At 47.7% G+C, this 26418-nt stretch overlaps 1 protein-coding gene across 1 annotated transcript in view; it reads left to right on the forward strand.

The window, feature by feature from the left end:
• The window catches only part of LOC120233700 (protein FAM169B-like), a 91680-nt gene that overhangs the window by 8331 nt on the left and 56931 nt on the right, over positions 1 to 26418 (forward strand). Inside the window, exons 2-3 of the mRNA XM_039235079.1 lie at positions 13909 to 14039; positions 17723 to 17822. Of these exons, the coding sequence (XP_039091010.1) occupies positions 13909 to 14039; positions 17723 to 17822 (231 nt within the window). The remainder of the gene's footprint in view (positions 1 to 13908; positions 14040 to 17722; positions 17823 to 26418) is intronic.

Below are 26418 nucleotides of genomic sequence, written 5' to 3' on the forward strand. Positions count from 1 at the left end.
AGTAGAATTTCATTGACTTGTATAGAGGGGAGGGGGTGAAGTAGAGGCCAGCTTGGCCCCTCACCTTACGGATCCAACCAGCAGCCAGTTCCACCAGGTCTGCTGCCCATATGACTCAAGCCCACCATCTCTTTCTCATTATCTCCTCCGTCATCTTTGGTTCAAGCCATTGTCCTTGGCTGCCTCCACCTATGTTGCCTCTGGTTTAGTTCCGAATGCCGTGAGTTCCGGAAGAAGAAATGAAGACACACTGCAGCTCTGCCGCCCTGTTAGGCACCTTTCAGCCACCTCCACTTGCATTTTCCTTGATTCCCGAAGTCAGGAACGAGGCCAGGGCCCTGAGCCTTTGGCCTCTGCCTGCCTGCTTCCTGTGACTCGTGTCCGTTGTCCCTTGGCCAGCCATGCTGCAGGTACACTGGCTGACCGTTAGACCTTGGAATCCTTCTGCTGCTTTCTCCCTCCTACATGGACTGTTCCTTCAGTCTTTGGGGCCCTTGCCCCTGCTCTGCACGGGGCTGACATTTTATTCTTTGGTTCTCTGCTTAAAGATTACTTTCTTAGATCGATCTTCACTAGTCATCTTGTCTCCCGTCTCCCCTTCCCTTCTCCCGCCATGCCATGGGGATATTTAACGTTTCTGTGTCTCCCTGACCAAGCTGGAAGTTCTAGAAGTGCAGAGACTCTGTTTTTCGCCAGTGTTGCCCAGCACCCCTAAGTGATGGCCCCAATGTCTGTTACACATTTTAACACAGTTTTATAGTAGAATACTTTGCAAACCTTTGCTGTGGGTTGATAGTGAATGTGACCTGGGTCTGATTAGACTACTTCCTGTGACCCTGGGGGTAACAGGGAGACCATGGTCTAAGTTAATATCACCCTTGGGCAGGGACCCTGGGAGCAGGTATCATAGAGGCCTCAGGGTATTACTGTATTATTATTTTATTTATTTATATATATTTTAAAAAATTGATTATTTTTTACTGTATTATTATTTTTAAAAAACTGGAAGAAGTTTTATTTTTTCCCCCTCCAAGCTTTAAAGTAGCTTCCCAGAATGACAGTGCACACTCAGTCTGTCCTCTGGACTTCAGCCATCTCCCAGCTACTGCTGTCTTTGGAGTGTGGCTCAGCTGGACAGTGGGCGTCACTGTCCTGTGATGCAGGTGGTGTGAATGAACCGTCTGCAGGCAGCAGCCCGCTTAGGCCACTCCTACCTTGCCATTTAACCCTTTGTGAATGCATGTCTTTTTACTTCTTACAAGGTTTTCAAAGTACAACACATGTGTTTTTTTTAAATTTTTAATGTTTATTTTATTCTCGAGGGCGAAAGACAGAGTGTGAGAGGGGGAGGAGCAGAGAGAGAGAGGGAGAAACAGAATCTGAAGCAGGCTCCAGGCTCCAGGCTCCAGGCTGTCGGCACAGAGCCTGACATGGGGCTTGAACTCGTGAATGGCAAGATTCATGACCTGAGCCGAGGTCAGAGGTTTAACTGACTAAGCCATCTAAGCCATCCAGGCGCCCCCCCCCCCAAATACAGGTTATGTTTGGGCAAAAGACTTGAATAGACCTTTCTCCAAAGAAGATATACAGATGGCCAGCAAGCACATTAAAAGATGCTCAAAGCATAATGATACCACCGCATACCCTTTAGAATGGCTGTTATCAACCCCTCCCCAAACCAGAAAATCACAAGTGTTGACAAGAATGTGGGGGAATTGGAACCCTTGTCCACTGTTGGTGGGGACATAAAATTAAGCAACGACTGTGGACAGCAGTACGGTGGTTCCTTAAAAAAATTAAACATAGATGGGGCACCTGGGTGGCCCAGCTGGTTAAGCGTCCAACTCTTGACTTCAGCTCAGGTCACGACCTCATGATTTGTGAGACTGAGCTCCGTGTCAGGCTCTGCGCTGACAGTGGGAAGCCTGCTTGGGATTTTCTCTCCCTCTCTCTACCCATCCCCAACACGTGCATGTGCACTCGCTCTTGCTCTCTGTCTCTCAAAGTAAATAAATAAATTTTATTTAAATAAAATTTTTAATGTTTATTTAGTTTTGAGAGAGAGAGAGAGAGAGCTCAAGCAGGGAGAGACAGGGGAGACACAGAATCCAAAGGAGGCTCCAGGCTCTGAGCTGTCAGCACAGAGCCCAACGTGGGGCTCGAACGTACGAACCTTGTGATTATGACCTGAGCCGAAGTCGGACGCTTAACCGACTGAGCCCCAAATAAATAAACTATTTTTTAAAAAGTTAAAAAAATTATGGGGCACCTGGGTGGCTTAGTCGGTTAAGTGTCTGACTTTGGCTCAAGTCATGATCTCACGGTTTGTGGGTTCGAGCCCCGCGTTGGGCTCTGTGCTGACAGCTAGCTCAGAGCCTGGAACCTGCTTCAGATTATGTGTTTCCCTCTCTTTGACCCTCCCCTACTCATGCTGTCTCTCTCAGAAATAAATAAAACATTAAAGAAAATTTAAAAAATAAAAAAAATTAAGTGTATTATTACCATATGATCTAGTAATTCTAGTTTACACTCAAAAGAAGGGAAAGCAGAAGCTGAAAGAAATATTTCTAAATCCAGGTTCATTGTAGTGTTATTTACAATAGCCAAGAAATGAAAGTGGTCCAAGTGTCCAACAAAAGGTGAATGGATCAACAAGATGGCATTTTTGCGCACGCACACGCACACACACACATGCACACACACATATTATATAATGTAATATTATTCAGTCTTAAAAGGATTATTTTAAGCAGTGCTGTGGTGAGTACAAGCTGTGCTTTGGTGCCAGCACACAGTACATGGCTCTCGACATGATCTACATCAGTAAGCAGGGGCGCTGGTCAAGGCTTTGCTGGAAATCTTAAAACCTGAGTTTGAGTCTGGCCCTACTACTGACTTTCTGTTTTTGAACTTCCGTTCCCACATCTGAAAAGTGGGGTGAGGCTCTGTGTGCTTTATTGACTTCAAAGGGTTGATGTAAGTTTCAAACAAGCAAGTACTTGTGTGAAAGCCTTTTGCAAAACTGGAAAAAAACTATGTGAATGGAAGATGTACATTTTACTTATTTTTAAAAAAATGTTTATTTATTTTGAGAGAGAGAGAATGCATACACAAATGAGCAGGAAAGGGGCAGAGAGAGAGAGAGAGAGAGAGAGAGAGAGAGAGAATCTCAAGCAGGTTCGACGCTATCAGCACAGAGCCTGACTCAGGGCTCAGTCTCCCAAACCTTGAGATCACGACCTTAGCAGAAATCAGGGTTCGGATGCTTAATCAAATGAGTCACTCAGGCACCTCAAAGGGTACATCTTACTGTGAGAACTTCTCATTAATAGTCTAACCTTTTTCTCCCAGCTAGTGCTTTTTTAAAAATGTATTTAATTTATTTTTTTAAGTAAAATCTATGCCCAAGGTAGGGCACACTCAGGACCCCAAGATTAAGAATTGTGTGCACTTCCCACTGAGCCAGCTAGGTGCTATTTAGTGGGTACTGACTTTGATGCAGCTTGTCGTATCTGGCATGTACCTCTTCATCTACGTTTTAGTTTTACACAAAGGATCCAGTGCCCTTATAGAAAGGTAGCTCCCTTGAAACATTTCCAGTTATTGGGGAGTAAATAATTTTTTTAGGATTAAGGTAAACCCATTCTTTTTTAAAAATGTTTATTTATTTTAGAGAGAGAAAAAGAGGCAGACAGAGTATGAGCAGGGGCAGAGAGAGAGGGAGACATGCATTGTGAAGCCGGTTCCAGACTCTGAGCTGTCAGCACAGAGCCCAACGTGGGACTTGAACTCATGAACTGTGAGATCATGACCTGAGCTGAAATCTGACGCTTAACCGACTGAGCCACCCAGGTGCCCCTAAACCTCTTATTTTCCATTCATTCTCCATGTGTGTGGTAACCTGGGTGATGAGTCTAAGTACTATGCAGCGCGCACAATTTAGTCTAGAGCTGGGATGTGGAAACTGAGGACTGGTCTATTTTCAACTATGTCTGATGCCTTGCACAGGACTGGGCAGGCCAAATAGAAGCTGATCTTTTCCTCCGCTTCAGAGCTATTATTATTTGCCGTGTAATAGATGAACATATGTAGGGATATGATTTTCTGGATGAAAGTTTGTGAAGTCCATTAATAGGCACAATTTTGGGGTAAATTCTGAGAAACATTATTCTGTGAATAATGGGTAAAAGCATTACATTGATGAGGAGTTATTTTTCTTCTTCTCTGTGTACTGTGTGGTTTAGGGCTCTGGTTCCACTCTGGACAATTGCTCCCCACAGCCTTTTCCCATCAGCTTCAGGGCCATCGTGTGTTGTGGTGTTACTGACACTGGGGCTCGGTATTTTCACAAGTTCTTGGTCAATTACATTCAGGATGCAAAGAGTCAAGCTTTCTGTGTTCTCCTGAGCCTTCTTCCTTCTCAGTAAAGGATAGACAAATATGGCACCGTGGTGATGAACACGTGGGATGCAGTGGCTCAGTTTAGGGGTGAGGACAGCCTCAGCTTCCTACAAGTGTCAGGGTCAGAAAATTCTAGGTCACCATTCATAAGGAGCTGTGTATTGGAGATGCTGTTTCATCCCGTCCGCCCCAAACAGGGCTTCGCATTTGTCCGCCGAGGTGACACCCCTTTGGATGCAAAAAAGAACAGCGTGTTTCATTCCCACCTCCTATTCTTTTGCATGATTCAGGGGAAAAAGAGGTTTGTCTTTGTGTCATTTGCCTACAAGTTAAGATGCACCGGCGCTCAGATTACGAGACCTCCGTATTAAAAGCAAGATTACGCAAACCTTTGTGTGGGCGGCACACAAAGTCATTGGCATATTTTACCATCTTATACTTGGGACAAGTGATTTATTCTCAGCCAAGGCAATGACATGTTGCAAGTGGGCCAATACTAAATATGTGATAACAGAGAGACAGGCTCCCTGTCAATTACCGGGGAACGAAACCTTCCCGCCACCACCTGCAGACCTTTCCCAGCATGCTTCCGTTCCCTGACAGTTTTGCTCATCTGCTTGGAAAATTCTCACATATTCCACAGTCTGTCTTTCCAACTTTCTGTGTTCCCCCCGCTCAATTCTTTGCTAAGAATATTTTGGCAATCAGCTGCTCTTCAAAACCAACAAAAATATCTGAGTGTGTGTTTGCTTCACCTTCTGTTTTCTACTCCTTTCTGTAGACGATCGCTCTGGTCACACTGTGGCTCCCTTGCCTGGTGGACTTGTGGGCTCCAGGTATTTGCATATTTGCTCTCTGAGAAAGATGCTTCCTTCTACCCTGATGTCACTTCAAAACACTCTCCCCCGGGCGCCCGGGTGGCTCAGTTGGTTGAGTTGAGTGTCGGACTCTTGATTTCGGCTCATGTCAGGATCCCAGGGCCGTGGGATCGAGCCCTGAGTTGGACTTCGCGAGGAATGTGGAGCCTGCTTGAGAGTGTCTCTCACTCTCTCTCTCCTCTCCCCTGCTTGCATGCTCTTTCTCTCTAAAATTAAAAAAAAACTTAAAATATCCTCCCTCCCCCAAGCTCCCACTCTTCTCTAAGTTGTGCATCTCATCTGTCAGTGTTTTGGACAAAGGGGTCCCTGGTTAAATAAATTTGGGAAATAAATGCAGGATTAAGCACATTCCACTGCCTCAGGATTTTTCCACATTCTACTTGCTGCAGAACTCCCAGCAGGGAGCTCTGAGGACAGTGGGCCCCCTTTATGAAACCTGCCGGCCTTGGGAACCCTGTTCACAGCATATCGTCTGGAGCTAAGTGTTCAGGGATGCACTTGGGAAAATGCTGGAATGGCAGGTGGAGAGTAATAGTGAGGGCTGGATTTTTTGATAGCAAGTAGATGCCAGGCAACGTTTGGTACGACTGTGGGTATTTCTCACCACAGGTTTCCCCCGCTCTCTGCAAATAGGCTGGAATGGTATAAAGAGAAGAGTCAATTACCATAAACTTACATGGAAAAATGTTCGCGCATGCATAGACCCAAAAATAACCTGGCGTTGGCTTTTCTGATACCTTAGGACACATCTTGCTGAGGGACACGTAAAATAAATCACGATAAAGCGCAGGTGCTCGATGACACCGTTCCAAGTCCTGGCAGCTTGATGCTGAGATGCTGGGTGTGGTTCTCCGGGAAGGAGCTTGTCCGGGCTGCTCTCACTGCTCAAGGTGTGCGCCGTGTCTGTAAGGGCTCACTGCAGAACTGATGCCGAACACGATTTTCGCTTTTCACCTTTTATCATAAAAGGAAAAGTCCTCTTTGGATTGCTTCAGTGAAGAAATCCAGCTCTTTCTTTTTTTTTTTTCCCAATGTTTTATCTATCTCTAGGAGAGAGAGAGAGACAGCGTGAGCAGGGGGGGTCAGAGAGAGAGGGAGTCACAGACTGAAACAGGCTCCAGGCCCTGAGCTGGCAGTCAGCACAGAGCCCGACGCGGGGCTCGAACCCACGAACCGCGAGATCATGACCCAAGTGAAAGTCAGACGCCCAACCGACCAAGCCACCCAGGCACCCCAAAATCCAGCTCTTTCATAAAAGCCAAGTGGCATAGTGCAAACTTGGGAAAAGCAGGGGATACCTGTATACGCAACAGCCCTCTTTCATTTTTTCGTTAAACATACTCATCCTTTAAGTTACGAGGAGTTCTCAGTTTTAAGGTGTCCCGTGGCGAATGCTTGGGAGGCTCAAGATGAAGTTTGCATGGCGAATGCTGAGTTGTAAAGCATACAGCTCGAATACACACAGCTCTGGGAGTGCATCGTGCGGTGAAACACATGCCTCATGAGGAGTCGGGGAGCCCAATAAGTTCCTGGTCCTGAATCCTGAGCAATGGAGGGGGCATTTGGGAATCTTCTCCCATTGGGTGCTGCCTCGGGTGTATGGAACACTGGGGTTCAGAGCTGCACGGATCTCTTGCTTCAGGCTTTCTGGTCTCTCCTGGTGCCTTCCTCTCTCTGGTTACAAACTAGTCTCCATGTTTCCTGCTAAGTCCAGAATTAGTCACTTAATCCTCCTTGGCAGGTTTCTTCTATAATATTGATTCTTTCTTAGAAGTTCCTTTAAAAATTTTTGTTTTAATGTTTATTCATTTTCTTTGAGAGGGAGAGAGACAGAGTGTGAGTTGGGGTGGGGCAGAGAGAGAGGGAGACACAGAATATGAAGCAGGCTCCAGGCTCTGAGCTGTCAGCACAGAGCCCGACACGGGGCTCGAACTCATGAACCACAAGATCATGAACTGACCAAAGACGGACGCTTAACCCACTGAGCCACCCAGGCACCCCTCTTACAAGTTCCTTTTAGAAGAAAATTGATTTGTGTAGAAAAAGCAGACCACTTGTGTGAAAAATAAAGAAAAGTAAAAATTTAAAAACTTGTATATAAGGAATATCAAGTCTTTTTTTTTAATAGTCTATTGTCAAGTTGGTTTCCATATAACACCCAGTGCTCATCTCCCCACAAGTGCCCTCCTCCGTGCCCATCACCCCCCATCCCCTCCTCCCCACCCCCATCAGCCCTCAGTTTGTTCTCAGCTTTCAAGAGTCTCTCATGGTTTGCCTCCCTCCCCCTCCCCAACTATTTTCCCCTTCTTCTCCCCCACCATCCTCCGTTAAGTTCCTCCTAATCCTCCTATACGTGCAAACATATGGTATCTGTCCTTCTCTGCCTGACTTATTTCGCTCAGCATAGCACCCTCAAGGTCCATCCATGTTGCTACACATGGCCAGATTTCATTGTTTCTCATTGCCATGTAGTATTCCATCGTATAGATAAACCACATCTTGATCCATTCGTCTGTTGATGGACACTTAGACTCTTTCCATGTTTTGGCTATTGTTGAGAGTGCTGCTATGAACATTGGGGTCCATGTGCCCCTATGCATCAGCACCCCTGTATCCCTTGGGTAAATTCCTAGCAGTGCTATTGCTGGGTCATAGGGGAGTTCTATTGTTAATTTTCTGAGGAACCTCCACACTGTTTTCCAGAGGGGCTGTCAAGTCTTAATCATTGTTGAAAAATAAAAGTGGAATACTACCTTCTAATTTCATATTCTTAAATTTTTTTTCATGTATTATGAGCAAGAGTCCTTACCAGTAATTTAAGAATGACAAGCCGTATTACTACAAAAAAATCAAGTGATTGCAGTCAGCTTTTCTGATGACATATGCCATGTAGTTACTGTGGGTAGATAGAGGCTTTCACTGGGGTTGACCTTCTCAAGAGCGGGCTAGTAAAATTTAAAATATCTTTATTCATGTTTCTCATGATCATAGTCCCATATGAGAAAAATCTCACTTTGCTAAAATGAAAGAACTTTCCTCATCTTCGCAGTGAGGTGGTATTTGGAGAGAATATTTTGCAAGTGATACTGAATAAAATGGTTAAGTGCAGATCACTGACATCTTTCGAGGTCTTCATTAATTGGCTTTGCTTTTTTATTTTGAGAGAGAGCACAAATGAAGGAGGGGCAGAGAGAGAAGGGGACGGAGGATCTGAAGCTGGCTCTGAGCCAACGACAGTGAGCCTGATGTGGCGCTGGAACTCATGAACCGTGAGATCATGGCCTGATCATGGCTGAATCATGACCTGAGCTCAACCGACCGAGCCACCTAGGCGCCCCAGCATTGCTGTTTGTATTGGGAGGCCCAAAGAGTGCTGAGAAGGTTCTAGAGCATTAGCCTTTGCCAGACTGAGCAGCACTAGCTGGCCGGGTAGTGGCCGTAGCTGATCAGTAGTGGGTGACAGGAAGTGGCTCAGGGGAATGTGGGTACCTTTCATGCAGCCCTGGGATCTTTAGTACAAAGATCCTGAATGATTTGAGTGTTTTCTCCAGAAGTATGCTTCCAACGGTACCACGTTATTTATTCTTTTTAATGTTTATTTTTGAGAGAGAGAGACAGCGTGAGCAGGGGAGCATCAGAGAGACAGGGAGACGCAGAATCTAAAGGAGGCTCCAGGCTCTGAGCGGTCAGCACAGAGCCCGATGCCGGGCTCGAACTCACAAACCTGAGATCGTGACCTGAGCCCAGGTCGGATGCTTAACCGACTTGAGCCACCCAGGCGCCCCAACCACGTTATTGTTCTGGTGACTACAGCAAACATATGCTTAAAGCGAATTCTTAAATGGGGGGCTCCTTTGGGGATTTCTTTTTTTTCCCCAGCCTGCCACGAATTATCATTCCGACCGGGTGCCGTTTTCACAAAAGCATTTTACGTTGTACTGAAAAGATTACATTCTTTTGGCTTTGGAGAAACATTTCCTGTTCAGCTGAAGCCAGTGAAGCCTGTTCGCATTTCACATCTGGAAGCCGCTGCCCGGAGTCTGCCTTCCATCGGCGGCGAGGCCGGTGCGGGGGCCCCCAGAGCGCATGCGTCACACGTCCCAGACTTGTTTACTTCCTGGAGGCCCCTGGGCACTGCCCCCGTGTGCCCTCGCGGTTTGGGGGGGTGAGTGGGTGGGAGGCTTCCTTCCTCTCCCCGGGGCGCGCGCACGCACGCACGCACACGTGTGTGTGTGTGTGTGTGTGTGTGTGTGTGTGTGTGTGTGTGGCTGGGGAGGGAGTCTCTCTCCCTGCCAAGTTGGGGAGGGGTCTTTCTTCCTCAGGGAGAGCAGGGGTCCTCTGTCGCAGCGGGTATTAGATGTCCCCCTCCCACTGCTTGAAACATTGCCTTTTTTCACCCCCATGCAGGTTTCCAGAAACCGAACCCACACATTTTGTGTGTAAGAGCGAAGCTGCTGGAGAGTTCTGGCGGGGGAGCTCCTGCGCCCCCGGCCCCCTCCCCCCGCCCCCGCCCAGGCGGAGGAGAACTAATGAAAACCCTAAAGGCTGAAGAATTGAGCCGCCTCCCCTAGTCTGGCTTGCCCGCCTGAGGACCCTTCTGTGGGGTGTGGGGCCTGCGCCCGGCTTTGAAGGGGAAGCGAGTGTGGGTGCTGGGGTGCTGCGTGGGGCCTGAGGGGTCCGCAGCCGCCCTCCGCCGCCCAGAGGGTTACTCTGTGCCCTCTGGGGTCCAGGACCCCAGAGGCAGGCCTGGTTCTGCTGGTGGGCGTCTTGCTGAGAAGAGTCCCCCCACCCCCACCGCCACCCCAGGGCTCTGCCCCCAGGCCCAGCTGGCGGTAGAGAGCAGAGGGTGTCCGGGGCTTACTGCCCCTCCCCCGAGTTCTCCGAGGGGGTCTCCCAGCCTCAGCGGCGGAAGCGGCAGGGGAAATGATTTCATGGTGTGCGAGGAGCAAAACACATTCATTGCATTTCTCCTGACCGCAGGCGACCAGGACTGATGCCTCGTAACCCCTGGCAGCCTGCAGGGGAGCCAAACAGGAGCCTCCCTGGGCGCCCCCCCAATCCCCCCAGGCAGGAGCACCTAGGCTTTCTGGGACCCATGGCCGGGGGAGGTGCCCCCTCTCTGTAAGCCCTGAAGACCGCAGCGTCCTCCCTGACCCCTGACCCCTGACCCCAGGGGGCCAAGTTCAGCCTCTGGGTGGAGCTGGTCAATAACCCTCTCCTGGAGTGCACTAGATGCCTGGGGTCTGACAGGCATCATTTTTACTCGCTCCTTGGGAGCTCCGGGGGGCAGTTAGGAAAGCATGTCTCTTGAAGCTGTTTTCTTTTCTTTCTTTTTAAAAACAATTTTTAAAAAATGTTTTTGAGACAGTGCGAGCCAGGGAGGGGCAGAGAGAGAGGGAGACACAGAATCTGAAACAGGTTCCAGGCTCTGAGCTGTCAGCACAGAGCCTGATGCGGGGTTCGAACCCATGAGCCGGGAGATCATGACCTGAGCTGAAGTCGGATGCTTAACCGACTGAGCCATCCAGGCGCCCCATCTTGAAGCTGTTTTCAGAGGCCAAGTGAGCAGCTTGAGTTGAGCGCTTCAGGGTTGAAGCAGCCCTCTTTCCAGTTTGTTTTTCTTCCTGCATTCGGAAGTGCACAGGCTTTTCTCATAGCTGCGGGAGCCCCTTGACTGTGTCGAGGAAGTGAGGAGCAGCTTGAACAGAGCGCCCAGCCAGCAGCCCACCCAGACTGCCTAAACTCAGCGTGGGGGCGGGACAGGCCTGGGGAGGGGTCTCCGCGGTGGGAGAGGAGAGGAGTGTGCACACCAGGGGCTCTGAGGAGCGCTCCGTGTTCCTGGCCTGGGAGACAGTGAGGTGAGGCTGCCTGTCTTGCCCACCGAGTTCATGCATGTGAATCCCTGATGGGGGAGGGGAGGGGGGCGCAAAGACAGATTGGGTCCCATCCTAAGCCGAGCTGGGATTCGAACTCCTCAGAGGCCCCCAGAGCCCTTGCCTTTTGGGGCTCGGTGAAGGCTTCAGGGAGTGCTGGTGTTTGAGATGGGCCTTGGGGAGTAGGGGTGTGGGTTCGGAAGTGTGTTGGGTGGAGGGGGTGTGGAATCATAAAGGGCCTTCAGTGGGGGGGGGGCGATCGTTTTGATGGGGTCACTGACATAATCTGAGTGCTACACAGGTTTTGAAATCAGCCAGACCTTCATGACCTGCTCCTGCCACTGACAAAGTGACGCATTCTCCTCTTGGCCTCAGTTTTCTCATCTGTAAATGGGAGTTAAGCCAACTCAGTGAGATAAGGGCTGGAGAGCAGTCAGCCTCCGGCTGGACCCAGGGCCCAGGGAACCTAGCTGGGTGGCGCCTTTTGCTTGGTGGCGGGTGGAGGGTGGCCGAGACGCTGAGGCCCAGGACTAAGGATGAGTGTGGAGAGAGGGGAGGCAGGTCTTGGTGACAGGTTTGACGTGGACCCCCGAGGTAGGAGTCGGGGTGCCAGCTTGGATCCATCTGGGCTTGGAAGGCCTGATAAGGAGTAAGGGGGGCGTACTGGCTCAGCCTAGAGCCATGTCTGGTCAGTTTCTGGGGCTTCTGGGCTCAGTGGGAGGAGTCTGGGCCTCCTAGACTCTGGTGTGTGTGTGTGTCTTGTCCATCCACAAGCGTGCATCTTTTACAACAGACTATGTTGGCTATATGGAGGTATAGCCCTTTTCAGAGAGAGAGAGAGAGACCCTAGAGTTCATTGTTGACTTTTTCATAGTTGCTGAGAGCACTGTTAATTCTTCTGTCTTTATATGAAACATTTGGATCCGCGCATTTATAGTTGTAATTTGGGTACACATTTTACTCTCAAATACTTGACTTTTTTAATGTTTATTTATTTTGAGAGAGAGAACATGGGGGAGAGGCAGAGAGAGAGAGGGAGAGAGAGCAGGCTCCTTGCTTTCAGGGCAGAGTCTGATGCGGGGCTCGATCCCACGAATCGTGAGATCACAACCTGAGCCGAAATCAGGAGTCAGACGCTTAACCGAGCGAGCTGCCGAGGCGCCCCTCCAATCCTTTTTTAAAACACTGAATACCGCGAGAATGTATTTGCTCATCTGTTTGTCACTCTGTGTGCACCCACGACAGTTGCAGCACGTGAAGCCTGGGGCAGGGTTTGGGCCCAGGCGCTTCTGACATCCTCCCTTTTCTGCGAGCGTCTCCCCCAGTAAGGAATCCGTGGCAGTAACATACCTCACAGGCAAACTCGGTAGACTGGAGACTTGAAAGCCTTTGCTGCTAACGGCACCTGTTTCCCGAAGAGTGGCCGTCAGGAGGGATACTGCGATTTCTGTGAGTGTTTACGTGAAGGCTTATCTTTCTTGAGGAGGTAGAGGAGGGGAGGAGCAGGAAGGGGGTGATCAGGCAGCCATCTCGGCAGCCTTACCCCTGTAGGAGGCCCAGAGCTGAATCAGAGGCAGGATCCACAGACAGAGGAGGGGGCGACAGAGTCCCCTCCCACCTGGGGACACGCCAGCCAGAGGCCAGCCGGCATCTCAGGAGAAAACCGACTGCTGCTTCCAAGCCCAATTGGATGCTAACAATTTGTATGATTATTCAAGGATATAATTTTCCGCAACAAGTGTGATGATAAGAGACACAGAGGAAGAGCCAAGGGGAAACTTACAAATTACTGTGCCCACTGGTCTCCCTGTGTACGGACATGGGGGCTTCCAGTTCCTCCTAACTGGCACTTTTAAACTCTCTTACGTAATGGTAGCCCAACTCAAGGAGAGGAATTGGCAGATCGTATCAGCCTACACAGCGAATAAGGAAGCCGGCAAAACTCAGGTTGGGTTTGCCAACGTTCTCAAGGTTCTAATCAGGGGGCCCGGGTAGCTCCGTCTTTAAAGATCTGACTTCTACTCCGGTCGTGATCTCACGGTACGTGAGTTTGAGCCCCGCATCAGGTGAGCTCAAGCCCTGCTTCGGGTGAGCCCCGTTTTTCTTTCTCTGCTCTGCCTCTTGCTCACTTGCGCCCTCCCTCAAAAACAAGACAAAACAAAAGCTTCTAACCAGCTAGTGTGGGCTCTCAAGGTACCTACCTGTACGTGGGTGCTGTGGCTGACACTCCGGGAAGACACTTGGGAATCTATCTGATGGTTTGGGCTTATGGAAGGAAGTTTCTGGAGCAATACAAGAGGGGTCCTATGTCCCCAGGGCTGCTGCTGGCCCTGCCCTTGGGAATATCTTCTGGTTTCTTTAGGCACCTGATATACAATACTTTTTTCATTGGGGGGGGAAAAAAACAGGTGAACATAATTTTTACAGCAAGTGTTAATTGTGTGCTTTAAAAAAACCCCAACAGGGGTGCCTGGGTGGCTCAGTTGGTTAAGCGTCTGACTCTTGATTGTGGCTCAGGTCATGATCTCACAGTTCCGGAGATCGAGCCCCTCACTGGGCTTTTTACCCTGACAGCGTGGAGCCTGTGTGGGATTCTCTGTCTGCCTCACTCTCTGTGCCCCTCCCCCTCATGCGCGCTCTCTCTCTCTCTCTCTCTCACACACACACACACACACACACCAAACTTCAAGAAATAAGAGACTTTCCTTTAACAAAGGAGTAAATCTAATGTCATTTCTTGCTCTCTTTCCTCCTAGCAGGCATTTACCCAGTGGATATTTTGGAAGATGACCCTGAAAGGCATCGGGAAGCAACCATGGGTTATTATGCGACACTCAGGGAAGGGAGACCGTTGGTAGAGGCCTTCTCTCTTCCCACTGGGGAGCAGGTATGTGTGATGTTACTTGCTGGTAGAGAGCTCTGTAAAAATCTAACTTACTGGAAAGTAGAACGTTAGTACTAGAATGAGTACTATAGATTAAAAAAAACAGTAACTTCCAGAGTGAGCACTAGAATAATTCCACGCTGAGAAGCAGAAGGAATCCTAGAATAGGCTTCAGGAGTCCTGAGTATAAAGTCCAGTTATGCAAGGCGTTGAGCGAGGCAGCCTGTTGTGAGTCCCACATTTACCACTTACTTGCTGTGTGATCTTGAGCAAGTGTCTTAACCTCTCTGGTTTTGGTGTTCTCATATTTAAAATTGGGACAATAACAGAGCTTACCTTGTATTGTTATGAGGACTGAAGGAGACACTGTGTGTGATGCCTGGTTGGGCCTCAGTTTCCCCACATGTAAAACGAGGGGATTGGTTGCTCTTTGGTCTCTAGGGTTTGGCTCAGTTTTAAAATTTTGTGATTTGGAATGAAGTTTTGTCAACTGGAATGAAATTACATAAACATGATTTTTAGTACCGATAAGATTGGATTTTTAAAAAACGTTTGTTTATTTTGACAGAGAGTGAGTGGGGGAGGAGCAGAGAGAGAGGGAGAGAGAAAGGGAGAGAGAGGATCCCAGGCAGATTCCAGGCTGTCAGTAGGGAGCCCGGTGTCAGCGGGGCTGGAACCCATGAACCATGAGATCGTGGCCGGAGCCGAAATCAGACGCTTAACCGACTGAGCCACCCAGGCGCCCCAAGATTGCATTTTGAATAAAGACTGGAGGAGAAGAGAGAGAAATGAAGACCATTTATTTGTCAGGATGGTGGGACTGTGGGTAAGGAATTTGTTTTCCCCGTGCAGTACGTGAAAAGAGTATGTCAGTCACCTTTCTCTCAGATTTGAGTCTGATGTTCAAAGAGACCAGGTTTTCTCGTTTTACACGTATGTAAGGTTTTCCTCAGATTACCGTTGCTGCCTGGCGTAGCAGGGTTTTATTTCACTGGACTGAAGTTGTTCCAGAGTTAATTAGAAAAGTGCCTTGTGCAGCTTATATAGTGTGGCTTCCTTGAGATTTTTGAAGATGCTAATTCATAATCAAGTCCTAGAAGAATCCTCGGGGTGATTCCACATTGTTTTGCAGAGGGAGCTGGAGGGAGGTCCTTGCACGCACACGCTCTCAGCGCCCCCTAGTGGCGGCTGAGCCGGAAGAGGCCGCAAGCTCCCCGTTAGAGGTAGGGTTGCTAATTCTTGGGGAACCAGAGGCCCTGGGCTGCAGGGTGGGACTGAGCCGAGCGTGGGGAAGCGCAGGTCACCCGAGAAGCGGGTGAAATACAAGTTAGCGCTGGAGTACCTTAGGATGCAGTTTCAAACTCTGCTTTCAACGCACGCTTATTTATGAGATTGCATTCCTTAAAACCCCCTGAATATGTTAGTGTGCTCAGCGAGCCAATACTTTTAGTGTTATTAGCAGAAACATAACAAAATAAGACAGTTGGGAAAGTTAACTTTTTTTTTTATGCTAGAAATGCTGAAATGACTTCATATCTCTCTGCTTCTCCCCCTTGGAAGAAAATAAGCTTCCACGAGAATATTACCATTTGTTTTCCAACCATTTTAGCGATTACTTAAGAAATGGTAACTGTTTAGTACCACTTAACAGTTGAAATAGTTGAATTTGGGGTGGCATCGGACCTCCTCGTTGCTTTTAGCAAATTTTACTTTTGTTGTTGAATCCAGAGAGATTTTTTTCCCCAACAAAAAGGAAGATGAGAAAGTGGTTTGAGGATACGTGATACCCCGTTGATCTGGTTCTCCGGAAAGTCCTAATTAACTGTTTCCAGTCTTGAAGCTGTCTTATCACATTTAAACAATAATACTTATGATTTTTCTGGTAATAGACCAGCATATCCTGGTATAATTAATGGTACGATTAATTGTATAATTAATAATATATTCTATAATATGTGGGGAAACTGTAGCCAGGGAGAGAGAAAATTAAAAAAACCCACAGTTAACTGCTGTGAACATTTTGACATGTTTTGTTTAAGTTTTACTTCTGCAGGTACATTTTAAATATTCAGGTCCTCTCGGAATGCAGTATTGTCTGTAATAAACATCTTTTCATGCCAATACAATGCTCTGTGTGTATACTTTTTAAAAGATTTTATTTTTTGGGCTGCCCGGGTGGCTCAGTCGGTTGAGCGTCTGACTTTAGCTCAGGTCATGATCTCGTGGTTCAGGAGTTCAGGCCCCGCGTCGGGCTTTGCGCTGACAGCTCGGAGCTCTGAGCGTGGAGCCTGCTTCGGATTCTGTCTCCCTCTCTCTCTGGTCCTTCCCCCACTCACGCTTTGTCTCTTTCTCTCTCAAAAATAATTAAGCATTAAAAATATTAAAGAAAAGATTTTATTTTTAAGTAGTCGCTTAAACATGGGACTCAAACCTGCAACCCCGAGGACAGGAGTCACACACGCTCCACCCACCGAGCCAGCCAGGGGCTCCTCTGACAGCCCTCTGGTGGGGAACCTGTGCTTCACAGAACCACCCTGGGGGAGCAGCTCCGAGTCTCCCTAAAGGTGACTTGAATTTGTTAAGAAACAGTTCTTAACAGAAACCCCGGAAACGTGCACAGGCAACCGGCCTGCCTAGCACAGTGCCACATCCTTCCCTCCTTTTCTTATATTCTCCTCGGTTTTCAAAACGGACTTTGCAATGGAACATGTTGACCTTCTGCTTCGGGAGCCGGGAGCAGCGGGCTCGATGGCCCCAGAGTGGCCTGGGACGGCAGCACTTTGGAGACGGCTCTGGGACAGTCCCCGCATTAGAGGCCCCGCACACGCTGCTTGGTGTCCCTCGGGGTCCCGAGCGAGCAGGCAGCGGCCGTGAGGTGTGCTGCCCCTGGGCCGCCCCGGAGCCAGCGCTGAGCCTGCAGGGCCCAGAGAGGCCGTGGGTTTGTTGAGACTGCTTGCAGGCAGCCCGAGTGGCATCGTGGGTGGACGCAGGCTTGTTGAGGCTGTTTCCATGGAGTGGCCGCGGGAAGACCGCAGAGGCCAGCCTGGCAGGTGTGGGCCCGAGGGGGCCGCGGGGCCAGTGGCTTTTGTAGGCTGAGGCCCAAGGGAGATTTGGGTCGGGGGGGGGGGGGTGCATGGAGCCCGAAGCACATGGAAGGGAGAGACTGGAAGCGTATCAGCTGAGAAGGTATCTAATCAGTACTTGGATAGATGGAAAGGTTTTTTTTTTTTTAATTTTTTAATGTTTTATTTCTGAGAGAGAGAGAGAGAGAGAGAGACAGCGTGAGCAGGGGAGGGTCAGAGAGAGAGGGAGACACAGAATCTGAAGCAGGCTCCAGGCTCTGAGCTAGCTGCCCGCACAGAGCCTGATGCGAAGCTTGAACTCACGAACCGTGAGGTCATGTCCTGAGCCGATGTTGGACGCTTAACCGACTGAGCCACCCAGGCGCCCCTAGATGGAACGGTTTTGCTGGGCGTGGGACAGAGGAAGGGCCTTTGTCACATCCCATTTGTGTTTAGCTCAGAGTGGGTAAAGGTTTCCATTTCCACAGTGCCTCCATCGTCAAATTAACCTCTGGGTAACAGTTCTTTTGGTGAATCCCGTGCTAATTAGTTGTGGAGCAATTTCCCGTGCCCTTACCAAGATGACAGAGCAAAATGGTGATTTTATTATTTTTTTTTTTTCAGATTAAACTGGAAGCTTTGTCTGTTCGCTTATGCACTGTGTACCGTGATGAACCTCAACATAAAATATTAGCCTTGGTTAATCCCCAGGACACAGAGACAGGTTGGTAGTTATTAATGGATTAAAAAAAAACAAGAATTCTGATTTAATTGTTTACAGCTAATGGAATTAAATATGTAGAATGGTGGTTGTACTCTTAGGCTGGACCTAGAAGAATATCAAGGCAGAAGTGATTTATTTTCAGCCTTTAGAGATCTGATAGTGCGTTATTTTGTTTCCTGACACATGTGTTGGCTTTTGTATTAAGACAGTAGACCCCTTTGGGGTGCCTGGGTGGCCCAGTCAGTTGAGCGTCTGACTTTGGCTTAGGTCATCATCTCATGGTTCGTGGGTTCGAGCCCCGCATCGGGCTCTGTGATGACAGCTTGGAATCTGGAGCCTGTTTTGGATTCTGTGTCTCCCTCTCTCTCTGTCCCTCCCCTGGCTCTCACTGTCTCTCTCTCTCAAAAATAAACAAACATTAAAAAATGTTCCCACGATGACTGTATTCCAAGCTGCCTTTGAGGGTAATACTTGCTGTTCTTGTTTATAACATGTATCTGTTGCATGCAGAGCGGGGAGCCCTTTGGCTGGAGTGTCCCCATAGCCCTATGAAGCACAGGGACTGTTCTTTTTTTTTTAAATTTATTATTTCTAGGAGAGAGAGAGAGAGAGAGAGAGAGCGTGAGCAGGGGAGGGTCAGAGAGAGAGGGAGTCACAGACTGAAACAGGCTCCAGGCTCTGAGCTGGCAGTCAGCACAGAGCCCGACGTGGGGCTTGAACCCATGAACCAAGAGACCATGACCTAAGCGAAAGTCGAACGCTTAACCAACTAAGCCACCCAGGCGCCCCGCACAGGGACTGTTCTTAACCCCCAGGTACAAACGCGGCCTCTGATGGTCAAGTGATCTGCCTGGGGCCACACAGCTAGTGCAAGACAGGGGAGTTTTGCAAGGTGATGATTGGGCGGGGTTTCGTTTCTGATGAGGAAGCTTATGTAATCTGTAGCTCATTTATTCTTCCTCTGCATCATGAAGAGACCATTTGGGCCTGATTTCAGCTCCTTGCAGGGACTGCTGAATTGCATACGGGGCAGGGCTCTGGGGCTGTCAGTAGTGGGCGGCAGGAGACGGGGAGGGGAGAAGGGTTCGAGCCCATGATTCTACCTGGGGCCCAGGGCACCAGTGAGCTGTAAGCAAGACACCTTTGAAGTCTCTGACTTCAAGGGGACCCCCATTTAAGTTTCATTCTATAAAAATTTTTTTTAAATGTTTATTTTTGAGAGAGAGAGACACACACAGAATGTGATCAGGAGAGGGGCAGAGAGAGAGGGAGACACAGAATCCAAAGCAGGCTCCAGGCTCTTCTCTGTCAGCACAGACCCTACATGATGTTGGAACGCATGAACTGCGAGATCATGACCTGAGCCGAAGTCAGACGCTTAACCGACTGAGCCACCCAGGCGCCCCAGTTCCATTCTCTTTTAGAAATTTTCTCCTTGATTATATTTTTCTGTGTTTTACAGATTTTTTTTTCAGGGACCATGTGTGGTTTTCCTAATAAGAAATTTAAAGAGACCAAACCAACCCTTTATCAGTCAGCCCTCCTTAAACGATGTAGTACCTGGTGAAAGTTTGGGGTTACAGATCTTTAACTATAATTTGCCCGGGGTGGGGCTTCCTTCAGCTCTCCAGCCCCTCTGGAGAAAGTTTGCTTTTCACCCTGCGTATCTGGGGTTTGTACTCAGAGGACACCCTGATTGGTGTCACAGGCATCCTGGACTGGAGAAACTTATTCAGCCCAAAGACTGTCGTTTTTGCTTCTTTTCTTATTAATCTAGAGAGACAAATGTGCTTAGCTAGCTGGCTGTGGGAGTTTTCGGCATGCTGGCAAAGCCTCTTCATTGGTCTGAGGCTGAGAGCGGCTGCTGTGTGTGAGAGCTTTCCGGTCCAGGTTTAGGGCTCCTTCCATTTCTGTCCAACAAAGCCTTGGTTGCCATGAACAAAGGGGCCGTGAGAACCCCAGGCCCTTGACGTTGCCTTGCATTTGGGACTCCATCACCAGGTTGGCGAAAGTAACAAGATGTGCCCACAGATACTCTTCAGTGAATAGATTGTCAACAAAACTCAAAATATCACTTACCGATTTTAAGAAAACGTCCAAATATCAGCAGCGTTCCCTCCCCTCCCCCCACCTTTTCTCGGCATTTAACAATATCCCCGGTTATAGGTCTTTAACTATAATTTGCATCCTGTCAACATATGACTGACTCATAAATCTGTTTCCTGTTTATACTGTACTTAATTTTGTGGTTTTCAAGAATGTATTGTAATAAATATTCATAAGCTACGAGAAATCTCACTCTGGACCTTTCCTTATTTGCAATAGCGCTTTAAATAAAGTTTTCAAATGTTTCCTTACTGGCTGGGGCTCTGTGGTGCTTGCTGAAATTTTGCACAAGTTCCAGAAAGTGTGCAGGTGTTGTGCATACCTCATGCTCTTTAATCTAGTGTTTAGAAGTGGACGTGAGTGCATGAAAGCACCTCCTGTAGCTTGAAACCTACGAACTCCGGGGCACCTGGGTGGCTCAGTTGATTAAGCGTCCGACTTCGGCTGGGGTCATGATGTCGCTGTCTGTGAGTTCGAGCCCCGCATTGGGCTCTGTGCTGACAGCTCAGAGCCTGGATCCTGCTTCAGATTCTATGCCTCCCTCTGTCTGCTCCTCCCCCGCTCACACTCTGTCTCCCTCTGTCTCAAAAATAAATAAACTTAAAAAAACCCAAAACATACAAACTCAGAAGCAGCTGATGGTAATGTAGACTCTCTTCCCATCTCTGACCTGTTGGTTACCTCTCCCCCATGCTTGTTATGGCCGTTGAGAATATCGTCCCTGGTGCTTTTATAGTTCTGCTGAAACCGTTGTTTCGGTGAAGGCCATGAGTATGTCTGGGTGTATGTGTGGTTGGATGGACCCTAAAGAGATCTGAAGCTGGTTGATAAGCCCCATGTATGAGTTAATTATTGAGAAGCTGGTTGAATCCATCGCAGCAATTCCTGATAACCCCGTGAGCAAATGACAAGCTCCCAGAGTTCTGAATTCCCAGGAAACGAGCAGTGAACGTGCGTGAAACGCTGCCGTTGGGATGTAAGTCGGGAAGCTCTCTAGCTTGCCCTTTCCAGAAAGGTGGTTTGAGCAGCACGTGCCTTTGTCCCCGTGGGGTTCATTCTTGACTGTTTCTCTGATCGGAGGCTGGTCAGTCACCAACGGTGCCGAGGACCCGCCATTCCTTAGTTGCCTCTCAAGGACCTTATCTTTCATTCCTTTCCCCTTGTTTTACTCTTCCTCCTATTTTTAAATTCTTTTTTTTTTTTAAATATTTTTATTTATTTCTAGGAGAGAGAGAGACAGCGTGAGCAGGGGAGGGTCAGAGAGAGAGGGAGACACAGACTCTGAAATAGGCTCCAGGCTCTGAGCTGGCAGTCAGCACAGAGCCCGACGCGGGGCTCGAACCGCGAGATCATGCCTCAAGCGAAAGTNGAGATCATGACTCAAGCGAAAGTCGGATGCTTAACCGACTAAGCCACCCAGGCGCCCCTATTTTTAAATTCTTAACTGATGTCAAGTGTTTACAGAGATGAAAAAATAACTCCTTATCAAAAAAAGCTGTGGGCTTGCTCTTATCTCCTGCCTTCAATCGAAACTGTGTACCCTAGCATTCCAGATTCCCACCCACTGACGGCCCTTTGCCTTTCCCATTTCCTCCTGTGGTTCGCAGAGAAGAACACAACGAACCAGGGCGATGGTGTCAGAGCCGACTCATTTGGCTTCCGGGCTCCGCCAGCTGCCTGGGTGACCCCGGAGAAGTGATTTAGCCCGAACCGGTTTTTTCATTTGCAAAACAGGACACCTCACCTTGTGAGCGCAAAGTGATTTGCGGCAGAAAAGCCGATGATGCTCTGGACCGTCCAAGGCCGAGTGTAGGCGTGTTCTTACATGGTGCACTCGCCTCTTGCACGTGAGGGCACGTGGTGCTTCCTCTTCCTCCGTCTTCGAGGGTTGTGTTATAGAAGCCGGGGGTTTTAGAACGGGAGGCATTCTCATCAAGCGCTGGCCATGCTTTGGTAGCTGCGTTACCTCCCTGATGAATTCTACCTGCATAGCTCATGGATAGGAAGGCAGTTCACACTAGGCCAGGTTAGTCTGTGTTTGAGCAAACCTAACTGTAAGAGAGTTGTTTCTTTCTACTGACCCCTAACTGCCTCACGGGATAAATGTCATACAGTCCATCCAAAAGCAACCAATGATCAAGGATGCACCCTGGTAAAAAGACACAGATGGCGGTTTTCATCCTCAGAAAGCCCAGTGAACCCCGGCATTGAAGTGGGGCTGCCGGACAGCAGATGTGACCCGGGACTGTGGTAACGGAAGGGTAATATCCTAGGGCAATTATAGCTTTGTTCTCTTTGGTGCTGCTCAGGCCACATAGGAAGCAAACTGGCACTTATCCATGGAGATGAACCAGGGCGATGAGAGGGCTTGAAACCATTTGAACAAAGCTTGAAGACAGTAGGGCTATTTAGCTTTGGAGGAGGGACCCAGGGGTCCAGAAGCTCATGATTGCAGGGCTGTTTAGATCATTAGGTCCAGTATTTTCCAAGATGATTTTAGGGGGGGTGCAGTTGAATTTCAGGAAGAAAAAAAAAGGATGGATGATCTTTTGAATTTTATATCAGTTCTAAATATATCAAGGAAAAAGTTTTCATTTCCTACTCATATGCCTTTGACACGTACCTAACACTTGTTAATCTTAAAAAAAAAAAGGAGAAAGGAAAATAGGTCTCCCAGCTGAGAGCCCATAGCTAGAATTGAAAGATTTGTCTAAGGTTTATTTTTATAACAGCAAACGATGCTTCTTTGGTAGTAGGGCTGATGAGGTAGGCATATACATCTGTCAGTCTTGACGGTGGTGCCTGGGGAGACTGGCCTCTAGTCTGGGGCCTCTGCATCCTGGGATAGGCTGTCCTATCCTGGGAAAGCACGGAGTATTAGAACATTCTTCGCGGAGTGGGGGCGCCTGGGTGGCTTAGTCGGTTAAGCGTCCGAGTTTCGCTTAGGTCATGATCTCGCGGTTCGTGGGTTCGAGCCCTGTGTCGGGCTCTGTGCTGACTGCCAGCTCAGAGCCTGGAGCCTGTTTCAGCCTGTGACTCCCTCTCTCTCTAACCCTCCCCTGCTCACGCTGTCTCTCTCTCTCTCTCCTAGAAATAAAAAAAATATATATATTAAAAAAAAAAAAAGAACATTCTTCACGGAGTATTAGAACATTCTTCGTAAGGAGTCCAAACTGATAGGCCCGTACATCTCCTCTCAGGCTGGAGGGCAGAGCTCTTTCACAGGATAGGTCTTCCCGGGCTTGGGCCTGCTGCCATGTCTGACGCCCATTTCTCAGTCTTAAACTGCTCCTCCTGTGATGTGGGCCCCAGGGCTCCTGACCTCCTGGATTCCCCTTTGAGTCAGATCTAGGCTTCTGGAACGTGGCATCCAGGGCCCATGTCATGGAGGTAAGAATGTGGGTTATGGAGGCCTGACTTCCAATCCTTGGTCCTTGGTGAGTGGGGTGACCTGGGTGAAGCTATTAGCGTCTCTGAGCTTCCGTTTCCTGTCTTTTTACTCAGCGGTGTGGCCTGTGGCCCAGCCATGAGGCATCCCCAGGATGCTCATTGGAAATAAATGTAGGAGTTGGGGCACCTGGGTGGCTCAGTCAGTTAGGCGACTGACCTCAGTTCAGGTCATGAGCTCACGATGTGAGCTCAAGCCCCACCTCAGACTCTGCACTGATGGTGTGAAGCCTCCTGGGGATTTTCTCTCTGCACCTCCCCTACTCACTCACACACACTGTGTCCTCAAAATAATAAATAAACTTAAAAAAAAAAAAAAAAGAAATGTAGGAGCTTGGACCCTCTCAGACCTGGTGAGTCAGAATCTGTACTTTAACAAGACCCGCGGGTAACTATGCACATTACCATCTAAGAAATACTTGTTCTAGAACAGCGAGGCAAAAGTGGTGGCTGAGAGCTTTTCTCCCTCCCCTTGCACATTCTGCTTCCACAATCTTAGCCTCAGTATGCCTCAGCATGGCAGTGGAACTGATCAAAGGCTGACTTTCCTCCAGCTGACAGTTAGCTCATTACCATGCATGCCTGGCTTCTGGGCTTTTTCAACACAAACTCATTATTAAGACATGGCCCCATCCTCCAAAATTTGTGGAGTTGATGTTTTGAACCTACAGGAAAGACTACTTTTATTCCCATTATATGTCTAAACAGATTTATCGAGACACAATTCAGGTCATACAATTATTCATTAAAATTTTTTTTATTAAATTTTTTTAAATGTTTATTTATTTTTGAGAGAGAGTGTGTGTTTGAATTGGGGAGGAACTGAAAGAGAGAGAGGCAGAGGGTCTGAAGCAGGCTCTGTGCTAACAGCAGATAGCCCCATGCAGGGCTCCAGCTCATGAACCTTGAGATCATGACTTGAGCTGAATGAAGGCGGACACTTAACCAACTGAGCCACCCAGGTGCCGCATACAACTACCCATTTAAAGCATATTTCGTTGATAGTTAGTATGTTCACAGAGTTTTGCATTGATCACCACGCTTAATATTCATTATCCCTAAAGGAAGCCAACCTGTCTCCTCTTGTGTATCACTTTCTTCTGCCCACCTGTCCTCCTTTACTGCTTCTATGAATTTGTCTATTCTGGGTGTTTCATATGAATGGAATCATGGCCTTTGAGTCTGATTTCTTTCACTTAGCATATTTTCAAGGATCATCCATGTTGTAGATGCTCTAGTATTTCATTGATTTTTATGATTCCACACTATTCCATTGTATGGATATACTATATTTTATGCATCCATTTATCAGTTGATGAACTTTTGGGTTATTTTCGCCATTTAGCTATTATGAATAATGCTGCTGAAGAAATTCATGTACAGGGTTTTATAGATACACGTATGTCCTTTTGAGTCAACGTTTTTGTTTCCTTTAGATAAATACCCAGAAGTGCAGTTGCTGGATCATATGGTAGTTTTATTTTAAATTTTGTGAGGAACCTCCATATTGCTGTCCATAGTGGCTGCATCAGTGTACATTCTGACCAATCGTGCACAAAGGTTTCTTTTCCTCCACATCCTTACCAAAGTCTTTTTAATACTAGCCATTTAACAGACGAGATGATGTCTCATTATTATTTTGCTTTGCATTTCCCTGATGGTTAGTGATATTGGACACTTTGTCATGTATCTGTTGGCCATGTGTATATCGTCTTTGGAAGAATGTCTGTTCATATTGTGTTCTGAGACTCAGTTTGCAATGTGTAGAGGGGGTGTTTTCCCATACAACATGAAGTAGTCCTCCGTCTACCAGCTGGGTGTTATACCATTCAACTCAGTTCTGACACCATCTACCCAGAGGTAGCATCGATCCCACAGGGTAAGGGTTCAATCCTATAAGCCTCCCTCCCTCAGCCCCTTGAGATGCCAGTTACAAGCCCAGGTTGTTACTTTTACTTCTGACCGACTGGCTACAGATTGAAGATTCCCATGACTTTGTCTTTGACCTTTTATGCCAGTTGCACACCTATGTTGTTACCTGTTTTCAGACTGCTATAAAATCAGAGTTTTCTACTTCTTGAGTTTGATTTGTTTGCCATAGTGGCTCACAGAACTCAGAGAAACATTTCATTTACTAGATTACTGGTTTATATAACAGGCGATAACTCAGAACAGCCAGATGGAAAAGTTGTACAGGGCGACGTAGCGGGAAAGGGCAAGGAGGTGTCATGTCCACTCAAGGCATACCATTCTTCTGTTAGCTCCACATATTTGCCAGCCTGGAAACTCTTCGAATCCCCTCCATGATATGGACACAATAGATTCAATCATTGGCCACTGGCAGTTGATTCAACCCTTTAAGTCCCCATGGCTAATCACATGGCTTGTTCTTCTGAAACTAGCCTCTATCCTTAGAAGCTGCAAAAGTCACCTTGTTAATCTGATAACACCTTTGCCACTTAAGAAATTGCAACACGCTCCTAAAGGAGCTCTGTCAGAAATGGGGATGAAGATCATATATATATGTACGTATACCTATATATTCCTTGTTATAAATCACAGTATCGCACAGAACCTCTGCCTATTTTGTAATCGGATTCTTTGTCTTTTTGCTGTGGAGTTGTAGGAGTTCTTTATATATTTTGTATACTAACCCTTTACCAAATATATGGTTTGCACATACTTTCTCCTCTTTGGGTAGGTTGCTTTTTCGTTTTGTTGATGGTTTCCTTTGCTGTGCAGAGGCTTTTTAGTTTGATGTAGCCCCACTTGTTTCTTTTGCTTTTGTTGCCTTTGTTTTTGGTGTCAGAGCTAAAAAGAATCATTGCCAAGACCAATGTCAAGGAGTCATTGTGGTTTTTAAAGAATCTTATTTGTTTTATGTTTATTTTTATTTTTTAGAGCCATTGTGGTTTTGATTTGCATTTCCCTGGTGACTAATGATGTTGAACATCTTTTCAAGTATTTACTGGCCACTTTTATATCTTCTTTGGAAGAATCTATTTCATACTCTTTGCCCATTTTTATATTGGATTATTTGTGT

Source organism: Hyaena hyaena, unplaced genomic scaffold (assembly GCF_003009895.1).
Source record: "Hyaena hyaena isolate Hyena2069 unplaced genomic scaffold, ASM300989v1 scaffold_95, whole genome shotgun sequence".
In the NCBI taxonomy this organism is placed as follows: Eukaryota; Metazoa; Chordata; class Mammalia; order Carnivora; family Hyaenidae; genus Hyaena; species Hyaena hyaena.